Source organism: Papilio xuthus, unplaced genomic scaffold (assembly GCF_000836235.2).
Source record: "Papilio xuthus unplaced genomic scaffold, Pxut_1.1 DF828952.1, whole genome shotgun sequence".
NCBI lineage: Eukaryota > Metazoa > Arthropoda > Insecta > Lepidoptera > Papilionidae > Papilio > Papilio xuthus.
In genome coordinates this window covers 8006929-8025649 of record NW_013529697.1, presented here as the reverse complement: position 1 = coordinate 8025649, position 18721 = coordinate 8006929, and the positions used below count along the sequence as shown (strand labels likewise).

The 18721-nt window shown below is 40.5% G+C and overlaps 2 protein-coding genes across 2 annotated transcripts in view; both read left to right on the top strand.

Annotated features, from left to right (window-relative positions):
- Tnpo-SR (transportin 3) overlaps positions 1-98 on the top strand; it is a 5070-nt gene extending 4972 nt beyond the window's left edge. The window contains exon 11 of the mRNA XM_013320159.1: positions 71-98. Coding sequence (XP_013175613.1) covers positions 71-98 — 28 coding nt within the window. The remainder of the gene's footprint in view (positions 1-70) is intronic.
- Positions 99-634: 536 nt separating this feature from the next.
- LOC106124338 (apoptosis-resistant E3 ubiquitin protein ligase 1) lies at positions 635-18721 on the top strand. Its single transcript, XM_013320896.1, has 17 exons — positions 635-867; positions 9994-10159; positions 14591-14799; positions 14955-15094; positions 15321-15461; positions 15537-15645; positions 15727-15902; positions 15983-16181; positions 16277-16473; positions 16553-16711; positions 16795-16972; positions 17054-17192; positions 17308-17458; positions 17531-17701; positions 17784-17936; positions 18014-18208; positions 18285-18721. Exons 1-17 carry the CDS (start codon positions 702-704, stop codon positions 18453-18455), a joined length of 2820 nt encoding a protein of 939 aa, XP_013176350.1. The 5' UTR covers positions 635-701; the 3' UTR covers positions 18456-18721.

The window sequence follows — 18721 nt, the reverse complement described above, 5'->3', positions numbered from 1 at the left end:
TAAGCGAAAATCTCTTAAAACAGCAGTAATACAAATGTATTTAAATTTTTATAACAATTAAATTTAACAGGCTACGGAAACAACAATCTGGGGAATAAACTCATTTGCTGCACATTCTAAGAACTTGACAATTATAAATTGTTTTCATAAAGTGTAGGACGCACAGATGTCGAAGCCTTACTGACAAATATATATTCTGCTAAGTTAACAATTACCCTTTTCTTTGAAATGTGATATCGTCTGCATTACATTGTAAATAATTATTAAATGGTTACTTTTATATTGCATTTTTATTTAATACAAGAAAAAGTCTGCTTCCTAGGACGTAACGTGTATTAAATAAGTAGCCAATCATCATCATCATCAGCTCACTATACGTCCCCACCGAGGGGCTCGGAGTAAACTAATCAGAGAAGCACTTGATGTAATAAATCACAGTATGGTCGATATGAAAAATGTGAATATTTTTTTATGTACAAATAATATATGAAATCCAACATAATTTTTTGGTATATTTGCGAGCTCATAGTATGTGTGTCAATGTACATGGAGTACAGCGTGCATTGAAACGCTCAATTAATGTCATCCGACATATGTCAAAATTCAATAACATAAAACAAGATGTCAAGTGGACTATTTCGTACAGATTTCGTGTTGTTTATTTCCAATGTGTGATGTTATAATGACATAAAGATACAAGAATGTTCAAGCAGATTCACTATTTCGGATTGCTTCTTTTTATATTATCAGTTATATATGTGGCTAGGTCAGTTTTGAGACATTTATTTGACGACGAAAGCTCGCAAGTGGATGAGTGGCTCGATCAAAATGATCTTGGAGACTACAAGAAGTTATTCAAGGAATATGGTAAGATATTGATATTCTAATATAATCCTTTGTATTTGACATGCTTACAATTTTTTTAATTCAATAAATAAAGAGAAACAACAATCATAAAACATGCAGACAGAGAACCTGTTTGGATAATAAATTAAGATATTGCAAGGAATGTTTTCTGTATGATTTAATTAAATAAATAATCTGTTACTTGAAATAAAATTTTCCCCTAACTAGGAAAGAGAGTTCATTTACTGTTGTAATTGTTGGTGACACTGTGGGTTGTGCACTGAAATTATAATCTACAAGTCTTTGATAAGATGTCCATCGTGTACTGATGTGTATTAACTAAGGCCTAACATCCTTAATTTACAATTTAGTAAAGATCTCCAGTTGTGATTTAAATGAGGTGTTAATAAACTTTTTTATTTACTTTCTTAATTTTTTTATTTGAAATGTATTAAGCAATTTGTTTCAGATTTATCAATTTGCCTTGAATTTAGATTTTTTTTTGCCTATAGGTAATACCAATTTCAAAGTTGTTTTGTTTCCTGTTCAAAGGTTTGTCATGATCCCAGGGATGAAGTCAATAACTTTTTTTTTATTTGTACGGTGTTTAACAATTTAACATTGAATTGATATTAAAATATGATTTCACAATAAAATGTGTTTGTAATTATGTACAGATGTAAAACTCTTGTTGGAATTATCATAAGAAATATAGTCAAAGCAGAATACATTTTTAAAATAATTAATGAAAATCAAAGAAACTGACAAAACATTTATTTATATATAAAATTCTCCTGTCACAATGTTAGTTATCATACTCCTCTGAAATGACTTGACCTATTTTTATAAATAATATGAAATTTTATATGTATGTTTAGTAGGCCTGGGAATCATCTACTATCTATTAATTTATATAAATGTTGTATATGTCAACATATTCCAATTTTTTTTCCTTAAATCATTGATTATTAACGAACAAAAATAATATTATCAACTTTGTGGTTTCAACCAAAAAAATCACTGAATAGCTATATAATTTCATTAATTTCCATTCAAAAAGACGGGACAAGATGAAGGGATACGTTGGATTTCAATTCAGTAACCCGTGACGTCACGATCCGCCTCCCACCCTTCGAATAAAAACAAAGTAGAAGGGGGTGCGCTTCAACCCCAACCCCGATCAGCCAGTCGCGCCGCTGTCACCGCGCCGCGCGGACGTGTCCGCTACATCTGAGTTCCTTATTACAATGCTCGTGGTCACATTTCATGTAATAAATGATATATAGATTATACAACAAGCTATTGTAATACTTAAAAAATTAAGGACTTTGAAAATAAGTACGACTTTCATTCAAGAAGGAATTGATCAAATTCTGAAATCCGCAGCGACGGATGATTCCATTTGGGTTAAAGCATTGATTGGATATACCTCAGTTCTCTGTTTGCGAAATCTGACGAAAATCCAAATATAAAGATGTGGCAGTTCGAGGACTCGGAGATATGTTCCATCGGCATGATCCATCCCTCCCACAGTCGGAACTCCGGCCTCTCCATGTTGTCCGGTGTCTCACAATTTTCAGGTATTTTATTGTAATTATAACTATTTCTAACTTTTTAAAATTTAAAGCTGAATTATAAAAAAATGTCAAAACGTCTTGGGAATAATATGCACGAAAATTGTCACTGTACTCGTAAAAATTCTTTGCTAAGTGACTATCGACTTTGTTGATTTGTTATTAATAAAAACTTACTTTTGATTGGAGATTTTTGCAACTATTACAACACTGCAATAGCTAATGAACAAGAATACCAAAGAAACTGTAGCCAACCGTCTTCATCACCAATGATGATAAAACATCGTCATGAAACAAAACTTGTCTTCTGGACACTGGTCCTTCGAGCATGTCACGATGAGATTGATAATGTTCACACAATTGTCAAAATCTTAAATACCATATTACATGACACGCCTGAGTATCCTTTATCTGTCCAATAAGTATAAAATCTGACAACAATGTACCGCGCTCTTTTTTAATTTAGTAATTTTACGATCATTATAATTTTATCAGTTATAACGCAAACGTTTTCATTTCGAGAGTGCAACTTGCCCTAATGATCAGCAAAATAAGAAGGCACTTTAAGGCGAATTATATGCAAAATTCCTTGCACTTTTTTACAGTATCGAGTGGTACTTAAAACGGTAAATGCCTATTAACTCATTTAATCTTCCGTTAAATCTAACAGACAATTCTTGACAGACATTATCACACGCAAAAATAAGGTAAATTGCAGTAATACCTATAAACTTTTGTTGGTATGTTTGGCTCTGCATTTTGAGATCAACAACAACAAACATATATAAATGCAACGTCACCGACACATCAGTGACAAGTATGCGCGCAAATGATATTTATTGTTTTACGTCGAGGTGTGGAGATATTTAAATTCTATTTTACTCAATGCGTATTGATAAAAGAGAAATTTCTTAATACATTAATGCAGCTGACAGCTTTTTTAATGTTTTCATTACAGTATCGTTCTACCTTATCATGCTACAAGCTAAGAGGTAGATTACTTTAACACTCTTAACTCTTTAACATCTCTTACTAACGATCTGTTTCATCATAGTACACACAAAGAGAGATATAAAGCGTCGGTGGCACTCTTGTTAAGCACTCGACTGGACCGGACCGCAATCTACACGTCTAATTTCGATCCCTGGTATATAGCAATGTGTTTATCGATTTATGAATTTCATATGTATCTGATGGTCTTACGGCAAAGGAAAACGTTATGCCACATATGTACGAAGAAAGAATGTGTGAAGTTAATCTATTCTCATTAGACCAACGTCACGTCTATGGCGTAGTCACCCTGGGGCCTATTGGGTAGGCTCCGAGTCCCTCGCCGGATACTTTTATGAGCTACTATATTAACACAATCTAAAACTGCCAGCTTCAAAACAAAAAGAATTTATCCTCTTACATAAAAATGAGAATATAATATGATAACAAAAAATGTAAGACCGAACCGCAACTTTAAAATGGTTATACTTTCCATTTTTACGTCCAATAGTTTCATTTAAGACTCTTGGCCTGCTCTAGATATTTTTTTCAGATCTTTTGCTAATACTCAATGTAGATGTAGAGACTCGGTGCACGGCGGGGTGGGGCGTGGGGGGGTCTCTATGATTTACAACTCTGTCGACAGTCTCCTTATGGAGCACAGACGATGAGATTTAACATTTTTTTCTTATTTTCTTACTACATTTTTTAGTCATTATTAGTTAGCATCCTTTGGCGCGAATTACGTGCTTTAGTTATAAAGTCCAGTGTCAGAATAAACAGTGAGGGGACATAAACGTCAAGATTTTAGTAAGGCTAGTGTTGCGTCAATACAGTGGCTCATTTTCGGATTAACTTCCTAACAGTTACTTATATTTCGATGTCTTTCGTATATTACAACAATCTGTCTCTGGCATCAGTCAATTATAAATTTCAAGTTCAAGTTGTTTATTTATAAATTTCAAGTTAAGGATATTTTAGACAGTGGTAGAGCCCGCTTTAACATCTTCGCACGTATCGGCCAGGTTCGCCCGGTGAAATACCACGACCACACAGAAGAAAGGCGTGAAGTGGAAGCAATTCCGCGTTTCGTCTGATGAGTGTGCGTCCCAGAGGCCTAATTTAGTCCTCTTTCTCTTGTCACCCTTTTTCTCATAAGGAAAGGATGGGAAGTGGAAGTGGACTTTCCGGATGAGAGGATGCATGGAAGGGGAAAATATTTTCTTTGTGTGCATCCTCTCCTCCGTCGATTAAAGGTAGGCAACGCATATGCAATTGCGTATGTCTATGAGCAACGGTCACTTCGCTATTCAGCGATTTCAGATGGCCGCTTGCTCGTTTGCCGCCTTATGATAAAAAAAAAAGATTAAGTTAATTGAAATACTTTATTCTTTGTACGCTGACATCAAAGAACAATTGTGCGAATACAAAGTTTGTAGGAAGTCTGCGAACGATACTCTTTGAGAGAAGAGAAAGTCTAAAGCAAACGACAACAAAAGACTTGCATGTTTGTAGTCAGCTTAATTAACGCTACCCACATAAAATGGTTGAGGAGTTTGAACTAAAGTTTGCGCGCCATCTCTCCACAGAGTATCCTCTTTTCAATTAAACTCGCCATCTTTGATTAATACAATTGTTAATGTGGGGCCGACTTATTATGTATTTATAATGAATGTTTCGTTCTAATCTTTTACACTTTGATGGTCTCGATTCCTGTGCCAAAACTTTGTAACATTCGAAGTCAAATCTTGCTAAATATTTCAGTGATCTACACAAAAATGTATCCATTTTTGCCTTTAGCGCTATTGTTTTACAAATAAATGGAACATAATTAGATTTTTTAAACTCAAATGACAGTTGGCAACTTGAATATAAATGGATATTTTGTGTCTTATTTTAAACAGTAACAATCAAGAACTCCCATTGTTATATGATAACTAAGCTATTTGCAAATTATAAAGGGGTTTTCATTAAGAGCAGGCTGTGGGGCGGAGCGCCCGGGCCGGGGGCTCCAGCGGCGGGGCGCGGCGCGGCAGGTTCGCGCGGTCGTCGGCACACTTCCGCGTCCTAATTCACTCGGCAACAGGTGACCGGGACTACATCTGGTCACATTCATGTAATTCCAATATTACCATAAACTTAATTTTGTTATTCGGACAAAATCGACAAATTTTCCCATAACTTTTAGCTACTATAACGCCTTGAAGGTTACTCTTTAACTTTACAACTTTACAACAAAATTAATCTTTTAAATGTGAATTATTTAATTTTACATCATATATTTCGACGTCTATGCTATTTGTCTGCTTCAAATGTTTTCTAAAAAAGATGATCATTTGTATTATAACTGGCGGGTAAACTCGCTAATTAGCCTTATTAATAAACTAACATTAACTACTGAGGTTAACTATTTCGTAACAAATCTCCACAAAAGTTCAGTTTACGTCTCCAAGTACAAACAAGCAAAACTTTGTCTTAACTAAAACTAACGTCATTCGTTAAACAAATAAGTTGCGAACTCTTCTAACAAGTACAAAGATAAACATTAGGACGACACGCTGAGGTCCTTAAAGAAATACTTTTTTTCCTTAATAATTAAAAAACTTTGAAGGAATTGAGAAGTACTGGGAAAAGATCTTGTTGAAGTAATATGTTCCTACCTTTGTTAAATAAAGTACCTGGATGACCGAACTTTGCTCGGTATTTTTTTTTTTAAATTCTGTTTTTTGGAAATTATGTTTACGTACGAAATACTAATAAGATGATGAAATATGAATAATATTTTTCGATCTTACCGATAGAAAAAGTTAAGTTTATGTTTAAGTTGATTATCGATAAAACACGAATAAAATGACATTTTCTAAAAATGATGATTCCTAGCTAGATCGATTTATCGCCCCCGAAACTCCCTATATACTACATTTTATGAAAATCGTTGGAGCCGATTCCGAGATTCCAATTATATATATACAAGAATTGCTCATTTAAAGATTTAGAAGAATCCAAAATAAGGTAAACTAGCAGAATCCTTTGTGTAACAAATTTTGACAGTCCAGACTTGGTATGGACCCAAGGGGTCCATGGAAAACCTGAGAAAAGTTAAAGGAACAATTTTTAAGTGGTCTACCCGATAGTTAGCGAATCTCGGTATACGGGTGTATGTGATGTGGCACAACCCTAAATTCACGTGCCGATATTAATTAAAGCTGGATGTCGACTCTCAAGTGTAGAGGTCGCGACGCACCGGGAGTGAGAGGTGCTCATGCCGCAGCCCCACCGCCGCTCAAACCCCAAACGAGACGCCTGTCACTGAATGCTGGCCCATTTATTTAAAATGCGATAGGTCACGTGCTAAATGTCAATGTGGTTAAAACATTTTTAACTGGATTTAAATAAAGCAGAGTCGTTGTGAATAAAAAATATTGTGTTTTATGTAAGTTTATGAGCTCATTTTCGATCTCTAGAAATTACGTAATGGGTGGTATGAAAATCGACTGAATGAATATGAATATAATTTCGATAGTTCTAAATTTAATCTGGAATGTTCTGCGCCATAATTATTGCTGGAAATAAGAGGCTGCTAATTCTTGTTTGCAATATCGAGCTGCATGCAGTATTTGCTGAGCTGGGACGCTTTGTACATAAGTTGCGGTTAGTGGGTGCGGGCAGCTGCTGGAAGTGACCTGAATTCAATCACTTCTCTTTACGAGCTCTTATGTTGAATATCAATTACTATACGTAGTACATCGATATACATTTTTTAAACAATACAAATACTCACAATACAATGCCAATTACCAATTACTAGTACGTTCTTAAAAATTCGTAGCAACGAAGAACCTCTACACTTTTTTGAATATTAATAATGAATATTTGATTTCTTTTGTTAGGGAAACGATAAGGAACATACTTGATTAAAACGTAAATGTACTTTGCCTGAATTCTGATCTGATGATGAATTATGTATTATAAAACACTTTCGTTTATTTTTGACAACAGAGATCTACCGTTTACTGACTAACCCCGCGTGATATACCACTTACAAATATATTGAAATCTTAATAATTATTTTATTCAGTAATTCATAAACTGTACAATTATTTTTAAAACATGTAAGCATTGCGTCTGGGAATTTTCGCTACGTTATGTTTTACGTTGCCTTGCTATAAACAATTGGACAAACAGTTGGGACTTGCGATCGACCGTTTGGCCACATGTCTAACATCTTATTTAGTAATAATTTAATAAAATCTGCAAGAATATAAGGTTAAATGCGTGGTGGTCATCACTCAACGTTAATGGAGTTGCTGGTTGCAACAAGTATAATGAAGTTCTTGGAAAATGTTTTTATAATAGCTTTTATGTTCCATATCATTAAGTTGTTCAAGACACTTCAAGGTCAAAGCAGTCGTCTCCTAAGCAACAGGCGAACAACAAACTAGCTTACGTGTTTGTGCCATGAAACAGCATTTCATGTAAATGTTTCACAAACATCGGTGTAACTTAATTATTCCAAAGGGAATTATATATTTAATTTATAACCTTGTTAACATAAGAAGTGACGCAATTGAATACATAATATAAATATTTTCCTGAAAATGTAGATATATATTATCTATTGTGTCATCCGAAATAGTGTGGGTCGCGTGCGACACGAAAGCTTCCGTTACCAGACTAGTTTCGCCTATCGCCAAACTTTAGCACCATTAAAACGACTGGGCCAAGCTTGTATATAACTATATGTTTAAACCATTATCTTCTGACTAGAAATATTTAGCACACAGATTGATAAACTGTCTCATGCAATCAGCATACGATTTTTATTACAAAAAATATATTATTGTCCATTATCACTTCAAAATCAAAACAACATCACAAGGTATGTACATGTAGCTATAGCATGTAATTATCCTATTGGATAAATGTTTAATGGAGCAAAGGAAGGTGCGCCCGAAAACATCCCTAATGGTCCCGCAATTTGAAACTAAGCTTAATGTTGCTTACAATTATTTATAGCAGTTATATTTCACCTAATAAAGATAAAGGTTTCTCTGGAGCGATCTATCTATATATTATATATAAATTATTGCTGTTAGTCTCGCCAAAACTCGAGAACGGCTGAACGGATTTATATTGTCTTGGTCTTGAAATGTCCGTGGAGGTCTAGCGAAAGTTTGAAAGTTGAGAAAAATTCGAATATTTGCAAGACACCGTTTACGAACAGCGTGGACAGAATCTCGGGCGACAGCTAGTTACGATATAATTATATTGAAGGAAAAGATAATTATCTAGTTGGTTCAAAAAGAACTATATAATGTTAAGACTAGAAGTTTATATTTAGTAAGTGTAAATACGAACATACTGTTTATATAATTTGCCGCAGCGTGTTAAACAATCACAAATAAGAAATATATGAAAAATTTAAGGCTCCAACTCATAAATATCACATATGTCTGCAATATATCAACGAATATTCTATTCTTTCTTGTCGTTTACATAACTGAAGTGATTCAGGAAATTAATGGGGATTTAAATAAAGCAATCGATTTAGTATATGAATGATTAATAGTGTTACCATTTTGTGCTTGTGCACTATTAAAAAACTATTATATTCTAAAGGTCAACTAAATAAATGGTAATAAGTGTGCTATAAAGGCGAGGTCAGAGTGGTTGCTTAGCAACGTACAGGCAACAAATACAGCCAACCGTGGTACTAATTGTAACAAATTGTTAGAGAAACATCGTAAGTTGCTGTAACAATTACATTAACATCCAATATATAGTGTCTAGTAATTACTAAACATCACCTAACATAACAGTCTACATTAAATACGCTGAATTATGTAATAAAAGCGTCAGTGGGTCAGAAGAGCGTCGGTCTGGGGTTCGAATCCCGCTACTTACGAATGTAGTTTTCAATTTTCGATTTATACGCGACGTTCTTATGGCTAAGGAGAACATCATGATGCAACCTGCACATATCTGCAAACAAATAAAACATTAAAAGACATGTGTGAAGTCAATCAACCCGCACCCGGCCAGCATGCCAGAGGTTGACTATGGCCTAGTCACTCCAAACTTATGGTAGGCTCCGAACCCCTCGGTGGGACTGTAAATTGAGCTCATGATGATGTTATAACATAGTTTCAAAACTTATTTTGTTATTTAACGCTCATTGTCCTCTTAGATTCAATCCTAACTTTGCACATGTAACACGATTTAGTAATTGGTAATACTTCAGGTGGTAGCCAACTGAGACTTTTTATAGCGATCTAAATGCAAAACAAATGCAATTGTTCAATTGGCACAGTTCGTTGTTGTAATCAAGACTTGCGTCGCTATCCTACGGCGTAGCACTTTACAGCGTAACGTGGCCATTATTGCCCCGTCAGACTATGTGCTACGAAGTTATGTTAGCTGTTTATGTTTAGTAGTGGCTGGACGCGCTCTAAAACTTGAGAACTTATGCTTATTTCACACAATAGGAAAGCAATTGTTCTACAGTCTATTGTTCAGCCTCCTAGTTACTGAAAAAACTCTTGAGTCGTGTGAAACTAATTAGAGTTGGTGTGTGTGTGAACAGGTATATCGACGCTGTCGGGTTGCGGCAGCCCGGAGGCGCTGGAGCGGCTGCCGGAGATGCCGGCGGCGGAGGAGCGGCGGCTGCGGCGCGCGGCGCTGCTGCTGCAACAGCGACTCGTGCTGCGCCAGTGGCTCGTCACCCACCGACTGCAGCACGCGTACTCCAAGTCAGTAACACAACAGACACATAAAATTACACTATATAAACACACGATATAATTACAGCTTGGCAGTAGTACACTAACAAAGTTTATAAATTATGTATAATATAATAACAAAATAAATGTACGAGTACATTAATCATTATTTACAAATATTTATTATTTATCAGTTGGGCGAAGTTAACTACATTTATAATGCAGAAGGTTTTCGATGTTACAGTACAATTTGTAATATTATTTCCACCCTATATTATTGCAAGGTTGCCGGCACTGAAAATGAAAATTTGAGATTTGAGATAGTCCGCGTTCGAACATTGGCTCTGACAGAATTAGCTCAGTGCTTGTCCTTGGGTGCAGTCAAGGTTACGTGTTCGTTACAAGATACATATATTGGCGGAGAATGAAGATATCTTATGAATAAATTTACGGCAACTTGACATATTATTCTGAACACAAGAAAATGGAAATGATTTATTCCATTTTATTTAAGTTTCCACCAGTTAATGTCAATATTTTATCATAAAGTATAACAAAACTGAAGTGTTGTGACTAATTAATTTCTATGTTTACAGGCTACAATGATTACTTATATTACAAAATTGATTTATAAAATAAAAGTATGTTACATGACTTGAATTTTATTGCTTGTTGTGTCTATTTGTTAGCAGACGTTCAGTTGAAAAGTTTTGCATGTTTTCAATAAAAGCACAAACTGCAGCGAAACTCAAATTGTCGGGAATTTCGATTGAATTTATTCAATACTTCACATCTGCTTTCAAATTTTATGTATTCCAAATATTTATCTATTGCAAAACTTTGAAAACTCCAATTATATAAGAACTTTTGTAGTTGTTACGTTGTAGTGATACACTCATTTAATTTGTGGCCCAGTGCAGGTTCAACTAAGTGTGTCCTAAGTGTTACGTTTCACGAAACTATCCTAAAGGACTGCTTGTGCGTTCATTCACCATCCCTGAGTACGCCACAAAGACTTAGATAATAAATGCGATATGTTTACATAACACAGGTTTGAGATGTTCCTGGCATGCGTTGAGATGATAGTCTCCTGCTCCCCGCAATGCGTCAACTTTCACCTTTCTATGTCCTAGGATATTGGTTAAATCTAGACGCACGTAAATGTCAACTTTTTGTAGTGCTAAACAAAAATTAAATAAAAAATTTAAAGAAGAAGTAGCGGGAAACAGAAATTATTTATCTGTGTGTAAATATGTTTTTTATTTGTTTATTGAATTCGTAAAAGTTGCGTGATCATGTCAGTTTGCTGAAGGAGGAAATACCTTTTACATTACACCTTTTTCGCATACACTACACTATTAAAGACAGGAATGACACCAAAGCCTATAGGAAGGTAAACAGAGACTATTTGCGTCGTATCGGTAAAGAAGAAATCTTTAATAACTTTAGTAAGCGAATTAAATCGCCTACTAAAACCGTTCCCGAATTTGAATCCTTCTATTACACATCTCGTATCTCCTAGGTCAGTACTATTTAAACAATGATGATACTGTTCTGCCTTCGTGTGAGACTACCATAACAGCGAGCGAACAGCAAATGTGCCCCCTCCCATTGCCCTCACCAACAGAGAATGCTGGCTACACAATTGTGCTCAATACAACCTCACAACAATGTCACAACGACATTGTAATCTCGCTAAACGACGGGGGCAGATGACGTCACTCGTTATTACAAAAGAATCTTTGAATCTCATATTTGATAATACAGTAACACAAAGCGGTTTAAAAATGAAAGCCACATGAAATAAAATACAAGTTGCCTCTTCGTCGTGATCGATTAATTATATACATTTTTTTATTAATTTGATTCGACATAAAATGCAATATCTTGTGGAATAATTCGTAAATATAAAATGACTCGTGTAGGTACACGAGTCTAGGTGTGAATATAAAATGAATGGTGGCATCAGTCAGCATAGCAAAGGTTTATTCAAATCGGTGAATTTATGCAGGTCTTTTCCCGCGAATCTCAATCGGCGCTCCGGGAACTCCCGCCATCTGTCGACGATTCTTGTCTTCATTTTGCATAATCTCATAATTACCAGAAATGTTAATGAAATTGTCAAAAAATTAAGATAACAAAATCTTCTACCGCCCCCAAGAGTAATTTAATGCTCTATTCCAAACTGATAATAGGATTTAGAACAAACTAGCTGTCGCCCGCGACTCCGTCCGCGTGGTAAAAAAAAGCCTTTGTGTGTTTTCAAACCATATCCTACGTCTATGCCAAATTTCAGCCGCATCTGTTCAGCCGTTCTGGAGATACCTTAAACTAAAATCCACCCATCTAAACATTTGCATTTATAATATAATATAGTAAGTACACGAAGTAAGATTAGTAACATTATTAAAATTAATATCTTTTGCAAACATACAGAACCCTTTAGCCGTTCTAAAGTTAAATATTAATAAATATTAGTAAGATGTTACGAGTGCATTTTGTTCTCCGTGTTGTCTCGTTTCTCGCATTTCCTTGGCGCTTTGTGAGGACAGAGGCGGACTGGGCTCGAGGCTCGAGTGCCTTTGTCCTCGCTCAGTCGCTGGGCGCCCACAGCCGCGCACACTACTCACGTATTCAAATTGGATAAAGCTGTCCATACACGATGCGACACAATGATGCGGTCGATCTGATTTCGTTTTCACTAATTGTGGTTTTAGCAATTTGTGGTTGGAACTATAAAATGAACACTAAGTAGTTTATTATAAGTCTTGTAGATCGTGTCAAAGAAAAATATATCATTGGAAGATAACCTTATTTTAGATTGTACTTCTTGATAGTTATTATATTTTATTTTCGTAGTACCGGTTATTACAAGCCTTTGTTTAATTTCACCAGTGATGATGATGAAATTGAATAGATTGTTTTATGCTATGTTTTTAATGACGATACTTTTTTTTTAATCAGAAAGCGGCAAACGAGCGAGCGGCCACCTGAAATCGCTGAAATAGCGAAGTGACCGTTGCCCATAGACATACGCAATTGCATATGCGTTGCCTACCTTTAATCGACGGAGGAGAGGATGCACAGAAAGAAAATATATTCCCTTTCCATGCATCCTCTGAACCGGAAAGTCCACTTCCACTTCCCATCCTTTCCTTATAAGAAAAGGGTGGGAAGGGAAAGAGGACTAAATTAGGCCTCCAGGACGCACACTCATTAGACGAAACGCGGAATTTCTTCCACTTCACGCCTGTTTTCTGTGTGGTCGTGGTATTTCACCGGGCGAACCTGGCCAATTCGTGCGAAGATGTTAAAGCGGGCTCTACCACTCTACTTTTGAATGTCTTTGAAGTACGTAGAATTAATCTAAACACTAACATAAAAACAAACCAAAGAACATTTAGATAATTAAAAAAGAAAAAAAAACATTTCGACTTTACTGAAATTTAATGAAAATGACCAAACCTCCACATTGGCCGGTTGTAACGTTCCACTGGGGATGTCCTCTGGGAAACAGTTGACGCCGATTTCACCTATATACATACATACATATAGGGTTATATTCATTGCAATACATAAGCTTGGAAGGTCAGTAAAAATTAATTAATTCGCTTCACAATTTTGTTATTTAAAATACATACGTTTTTGTTAATTTAGGGAGGATTATAAAATTTTGTAAAAGGATTCCTTTACTTACAGTTTCTAGCACGCACAGTGTCAGTAAAACGAAATTTAATTCCACGAATAATCAGTATGAAATTGATACATTTTTATTAAATAATTCCTAGTTTTTATTTTCGATACAAATTATTCTGAAGTAGTGACGTCACGAGCGTAGCAAGCTAGAGGTGTTCATTAATTCTTATCGTTTGCGTTAGGAAAATGAATTTTCTTTGTAATTTTATGACAGATATGTTGGGGATTAATGTAAATAGAAAATATGAAAAAATAAACAGATTCACTTAAGTTGTTTTCTACAGATCTGACTCGGAAAAATCATTGAATTCTAATTTTAAGATTGTGTAAAAACAGTAAAGTTATTTCTGATTGATCGGTTCGTGTATGGGAAACTTTATGCTTTGTTTGCAAAGGGAAGGGTGTGACAAAGACTCTCCAGCCTCGGCCGCGGTAACCTGAGTCTGCGTGCTATGCAACATGCAAGTTAAAAAAAACAAACATTAAAGGGAATGCGAAATGTTACATTTTAATTGTTAGCTGGAAATTCTTTAAAAAATATTTCTACGATTTTTAGTTAAAACTAAAATGGAACTATGTTATTTATACCATTGGGTTGTGCTTAAGAGTTGTCCGCTTTTCCTCCTACACCAGTCAGACACAACAATCGATGGGTTTTTAGACATTATACACCTAAACTACATCATGACATTTGACGGCGACATGGATATAAAGTTACAAAAGAGAGAGAGAGAGTCCTTTCATTGTGTCTTCATGTTGCTGCAGGTTGCTCAGTCTGGACGTGTGTTCGTTGGAGGATGTGTACTGGCTGGAGGACTCCACAGCGCGCCACGTCATCGACGCTAAGGACTTCAGCGCATGGTGCGCGGCGCGCCAAAGCTTGCCCACTGGCAAGGAGGCTCTGATCAGCCTCAAGGCCGACCTTTGGAGCACTGTTGTAAAGAATAGCAAGCATCAGGACGCTTGGACATGGGGTGAGAAGATTTATTACGTTATAGATTAGTACTAATTACGACACGAGAACGAATCATAAAATGGGGGTTTCAAATGGTTTGGATCCATTCTATTCGATGTCGGCATACGCTGACGGTGTGTCGGTATCGGTGTGATGGTGTGGGTGTGCCGACAGGCGGCATGCTAGTGGTGTCGGTGTCGGTGTGCGGGCTGGTGACGCTGGCGGCGATGACGCAGCCCTCGCTGGCGCCCGAGGCCAAGCACTCGCTGCTGCAGTACGTCACCGGGAAGTACCTGCACCCGCCCAGCTGCAAGGTACGCATTTACTGCACGTGTGGATATCATTATTAACACTTATAATATAAACGATCGCACGTACAACAAGGAAAAATTCAACAAAATTTATCACAAAATCTTCCTGTATTCGATTTCTTTTGAATTTGTATATATTACTACACTATTTGTACACATAATATATTGTTTCTACAATATATTATGTGGTAGATATTAATTGTGATTGTGTGTGTGGTGACGTTTGCAGGTGGAGTGGGGGTGGCAGGAGCCGCAGCCGGTGGGCGAGACCATGTGCTTCACGGTGCTGTGCTACCAGCGCAACGGACACCCCTACCCCGTGTGCGACACCGACCAGCTCGTCGTCAACATCACGCACGGCACCAGGAAGGTACCACCTACACTTCTACATAGCATACGCATGTTCTTATTTATGTGTGTGTGAGTTGTCACGACGTGGCTGCAGATATCGGCGGTGCTGGAGCTGGGCTCGGGCGACCCGGCGCAGGCGCACACCGCACGCGTCAAGTTCACCGTGCGCACCGCCGGACTCTACATCATATCCATCATGATCGGTAAATTATTATTTAATTAATTACATCTTTTTAGAATAATGATATTTTTGGATTGCATATTATAGAGTGGTTATGTGGCAGGGGGTGCGCACGCGGCGGGGGGTCCGTTCCGCAAGTGGTTCGCGGCGGGTCGTCCGGCGGCGCGGCGGTCGCGGGTGGGGCGCGCGCCCGCCGCGCTCGTGTGCACTGCGGGCCGCCCGCGCCAGCTGCACGTGCACCCGCGGGACCAGTTCGACAACCCGGCGCCGCTCGCCACCGTAACCATCACACATAAGCATGCGTTACTTAGGCATTCGACGACCGCTTTTGTAATATTTGTTGCCACGTGCACCGGCAGGGCTTCTCTATCGAGATAAAGTCGGTGAGCGGCGAGGTTGACGAGAAGCTGTCGTCGGGCGCGGCGTTCGAGTACGACTCGGTGAACCAGCGCGCGGCGGTCGAGCTGTGCTTCCCCGAGCCCGGCGTCTACCGCGCCGCCATCTACTACGACGGCGCGCTGCTGCACAACGGGGAGTTCGACTGCATCGTGCTCACAGGTCCGTGCTATAGGGCTATATCCGTGCCCTGTCGCCGCGCTGGCGGCATCCGTGCCTGTGCTGTGACGTCACTGACGTGTGGTGCGCGTGCGCAGCGAGCGAGGCGGCGACGGTGCAGCGCGCGGTGTGCGGCCGCCGCGCGCAGGCTAGCTTCGAGGCGCGCCTGCTGGGCCCCGCGCGGCCCCGCAAGCTGCTGCTGCTGCTCAACAACAAGCACCTCATGCTCAAGGACTACGTGCTCAAGTTCATACCCAAGCGCGTCACCACCTACAGACTCTGCCCCTCCACTAAGGTTAGAGTCACAAAGATCTAATGTGAATTGAGACCAACGTGTGACATGAAGAAGCTTATCAGTGCACCTATTGTGTTAGCTGACGCTGCTCCCGCGGAGCGGGGCTGGCCCGGGCGGGGAGTTCACGCTGGAGGACGGGGCGCAGGCGGTGCGGCTGTACGCGCCGCAACGCGACCTGCTCGCCGCCGCCTTCACGCAGCTCCTCATCGCCAACTGCGGCGGAGAGGACTCCTTCAAGGTGCACGCGCACACATACATACATACATACATTCGAAATGTATCATGTGGCTCTTATTGCATGTTTAACCTTTTGTGATTCAGAACAAGCAGGAGTTCTTCTACAGCGAGATGCGCAAGGCGCACGCTCGACACCCGCATGACAAGCTGCCGCTGCGCGTGGTGCGCGCCGAGCTGGTGCGCAGCAGCCTGCGCGCCACCCGTCACTTCACCGTCGCCGACTGGTGCCGCAACTTCGACATCACCTTCCAGGGCGAGCAGGGTCAGCCCTCATTGTATCCATTGTATCATCTAATCCTTACACAGAATTCTGTATTCATGTGTCTCTGTGTTTGCGTTGCAGGTGTGGACTGGGGCGGCGTGCGGCGTGAGTGGTTCTCGCTGGTGTGCGCGCAGCTGTTCGACCCGCGCTTTGGACTCTTCGTGCCCTTCCGCGACTCCCCCACCGCCCTCGTGCACCCCAACCCGCAGCGCCCGCCGCACNNNNCCCCCCCCCCCACACATACACATACCGCCCACCAATCTCGTGACACCGCCCTTTTGCATTTAATGAATGCTTTAAAATAAAGCAAGATAATGAATGCTATATATATATTTTTTCCAGTTGAAGCACTTCGAGCTGGCGGGCAAGCTGGTGGGCAAGTGCCTGTACGAGTCTGCGCTGGGCGGGTCGCACCGGCAGCTGGTGCGGGCGCGCCTCACGCGCTCCTTCCTCGCGCAGATCATCGGCCTGCGCGTGCACTACAAGGTAAATACGGGACCCACTGCAGTAGAGGCACTCTGCAGCGGGCGCCGTAGTGACGCGTACGTTGTGTTGCAGTACTTCGAGCAGGACGACCCGGAGCTGTACCTCTCCAAGATCAAGTACGTGCTGGAGACGGACCTGGACGCGGAGGACGCGCTGGAGCTCACCTTCTCCGAGGACGTGTACGACGCCTCCGGCCGCCTGCTGAACACCACCGACCTCGTGCCCAACGGCTCCACCATTAAGGTCCGCGCGTCAATGGGGAACATTTGGCGCAGATAGAGAGGTGGTGAGACGGATGCATTAATCTGAACGTGGCGGGATGCAGGTGAGCAACGCGAGCAAACTGCAGTACCTGGAGGCGCTGGCGCAGTGGCGGCTGGCGGCGCGCGTGCGGCGCGAGGTGGCCGCCTTCCTGCGCGGCCTGGCGCTGCTCGTGCCCACCAACCTGCTCGCCATCTTCGACGAGAACGAGCTCGAGGTAGAGTGCGCTCCGTGGGGCCGACTCGGCCATGTGGTGAGGTGTGGGGAGGTGTGGTGACGTGTGGTGGTGCGCAGCTGCTGGTGTGCGGCACGGGCGAGGTGTGCGTGGCGGACTGGCGGGCGCACGCGCTGGTGGCGGGCAGCGGGCGCGCGTGGGAGCGGCTGCTGGGCTGGTTCTGGGCCGCGCTCGCCAACTTCAGCGGCGAGGAGCGCGCGCGCCTGCTGCAGTTCACCACCGGCTGCTCGCAGCTGCCGCCCGGCGGCTTCCAGGTGGGTACCACACCTGTGAAGTGCCCCCTGCCGAGTGCGATAGCTAATGGCCGCAACTGTGTTCCCGGTGCTGCAGGAGCTGAACCCGCGGTTCCAGATAACGGCGGCGCCGACGTTCGGTGCGCTGCCGACTGCGCACACCTGCTTCAACCAGTTGTGCCTCCCGGATTACGACAGCTACGAGCAGCTGGTGCACGCGCTGCTGTGGGCCATCAACGAGGGCGGCGAGGGCTTCGGCATGATATAAGCGACCCCGCCCCTACCCCACAGGTATTACAACTACACGCCCCGGGAGCCCAGGGTCTCCCCGGGTCTGTGTCGACCATGAATAAAACCTGTAAATATTTAAATGGTTGTGTCTTCGTAAAATAATATCATTATACTTGTAATTGTGACACAACGGATAAATGAAATCTCTTTCAGTAATAGGAAGAATATTGCAACACATTTGGGTAAGCCGAAGTATATTGAAGTAAATCAAATAAAAAAGACGTTAGTCAACATTTTACCTTA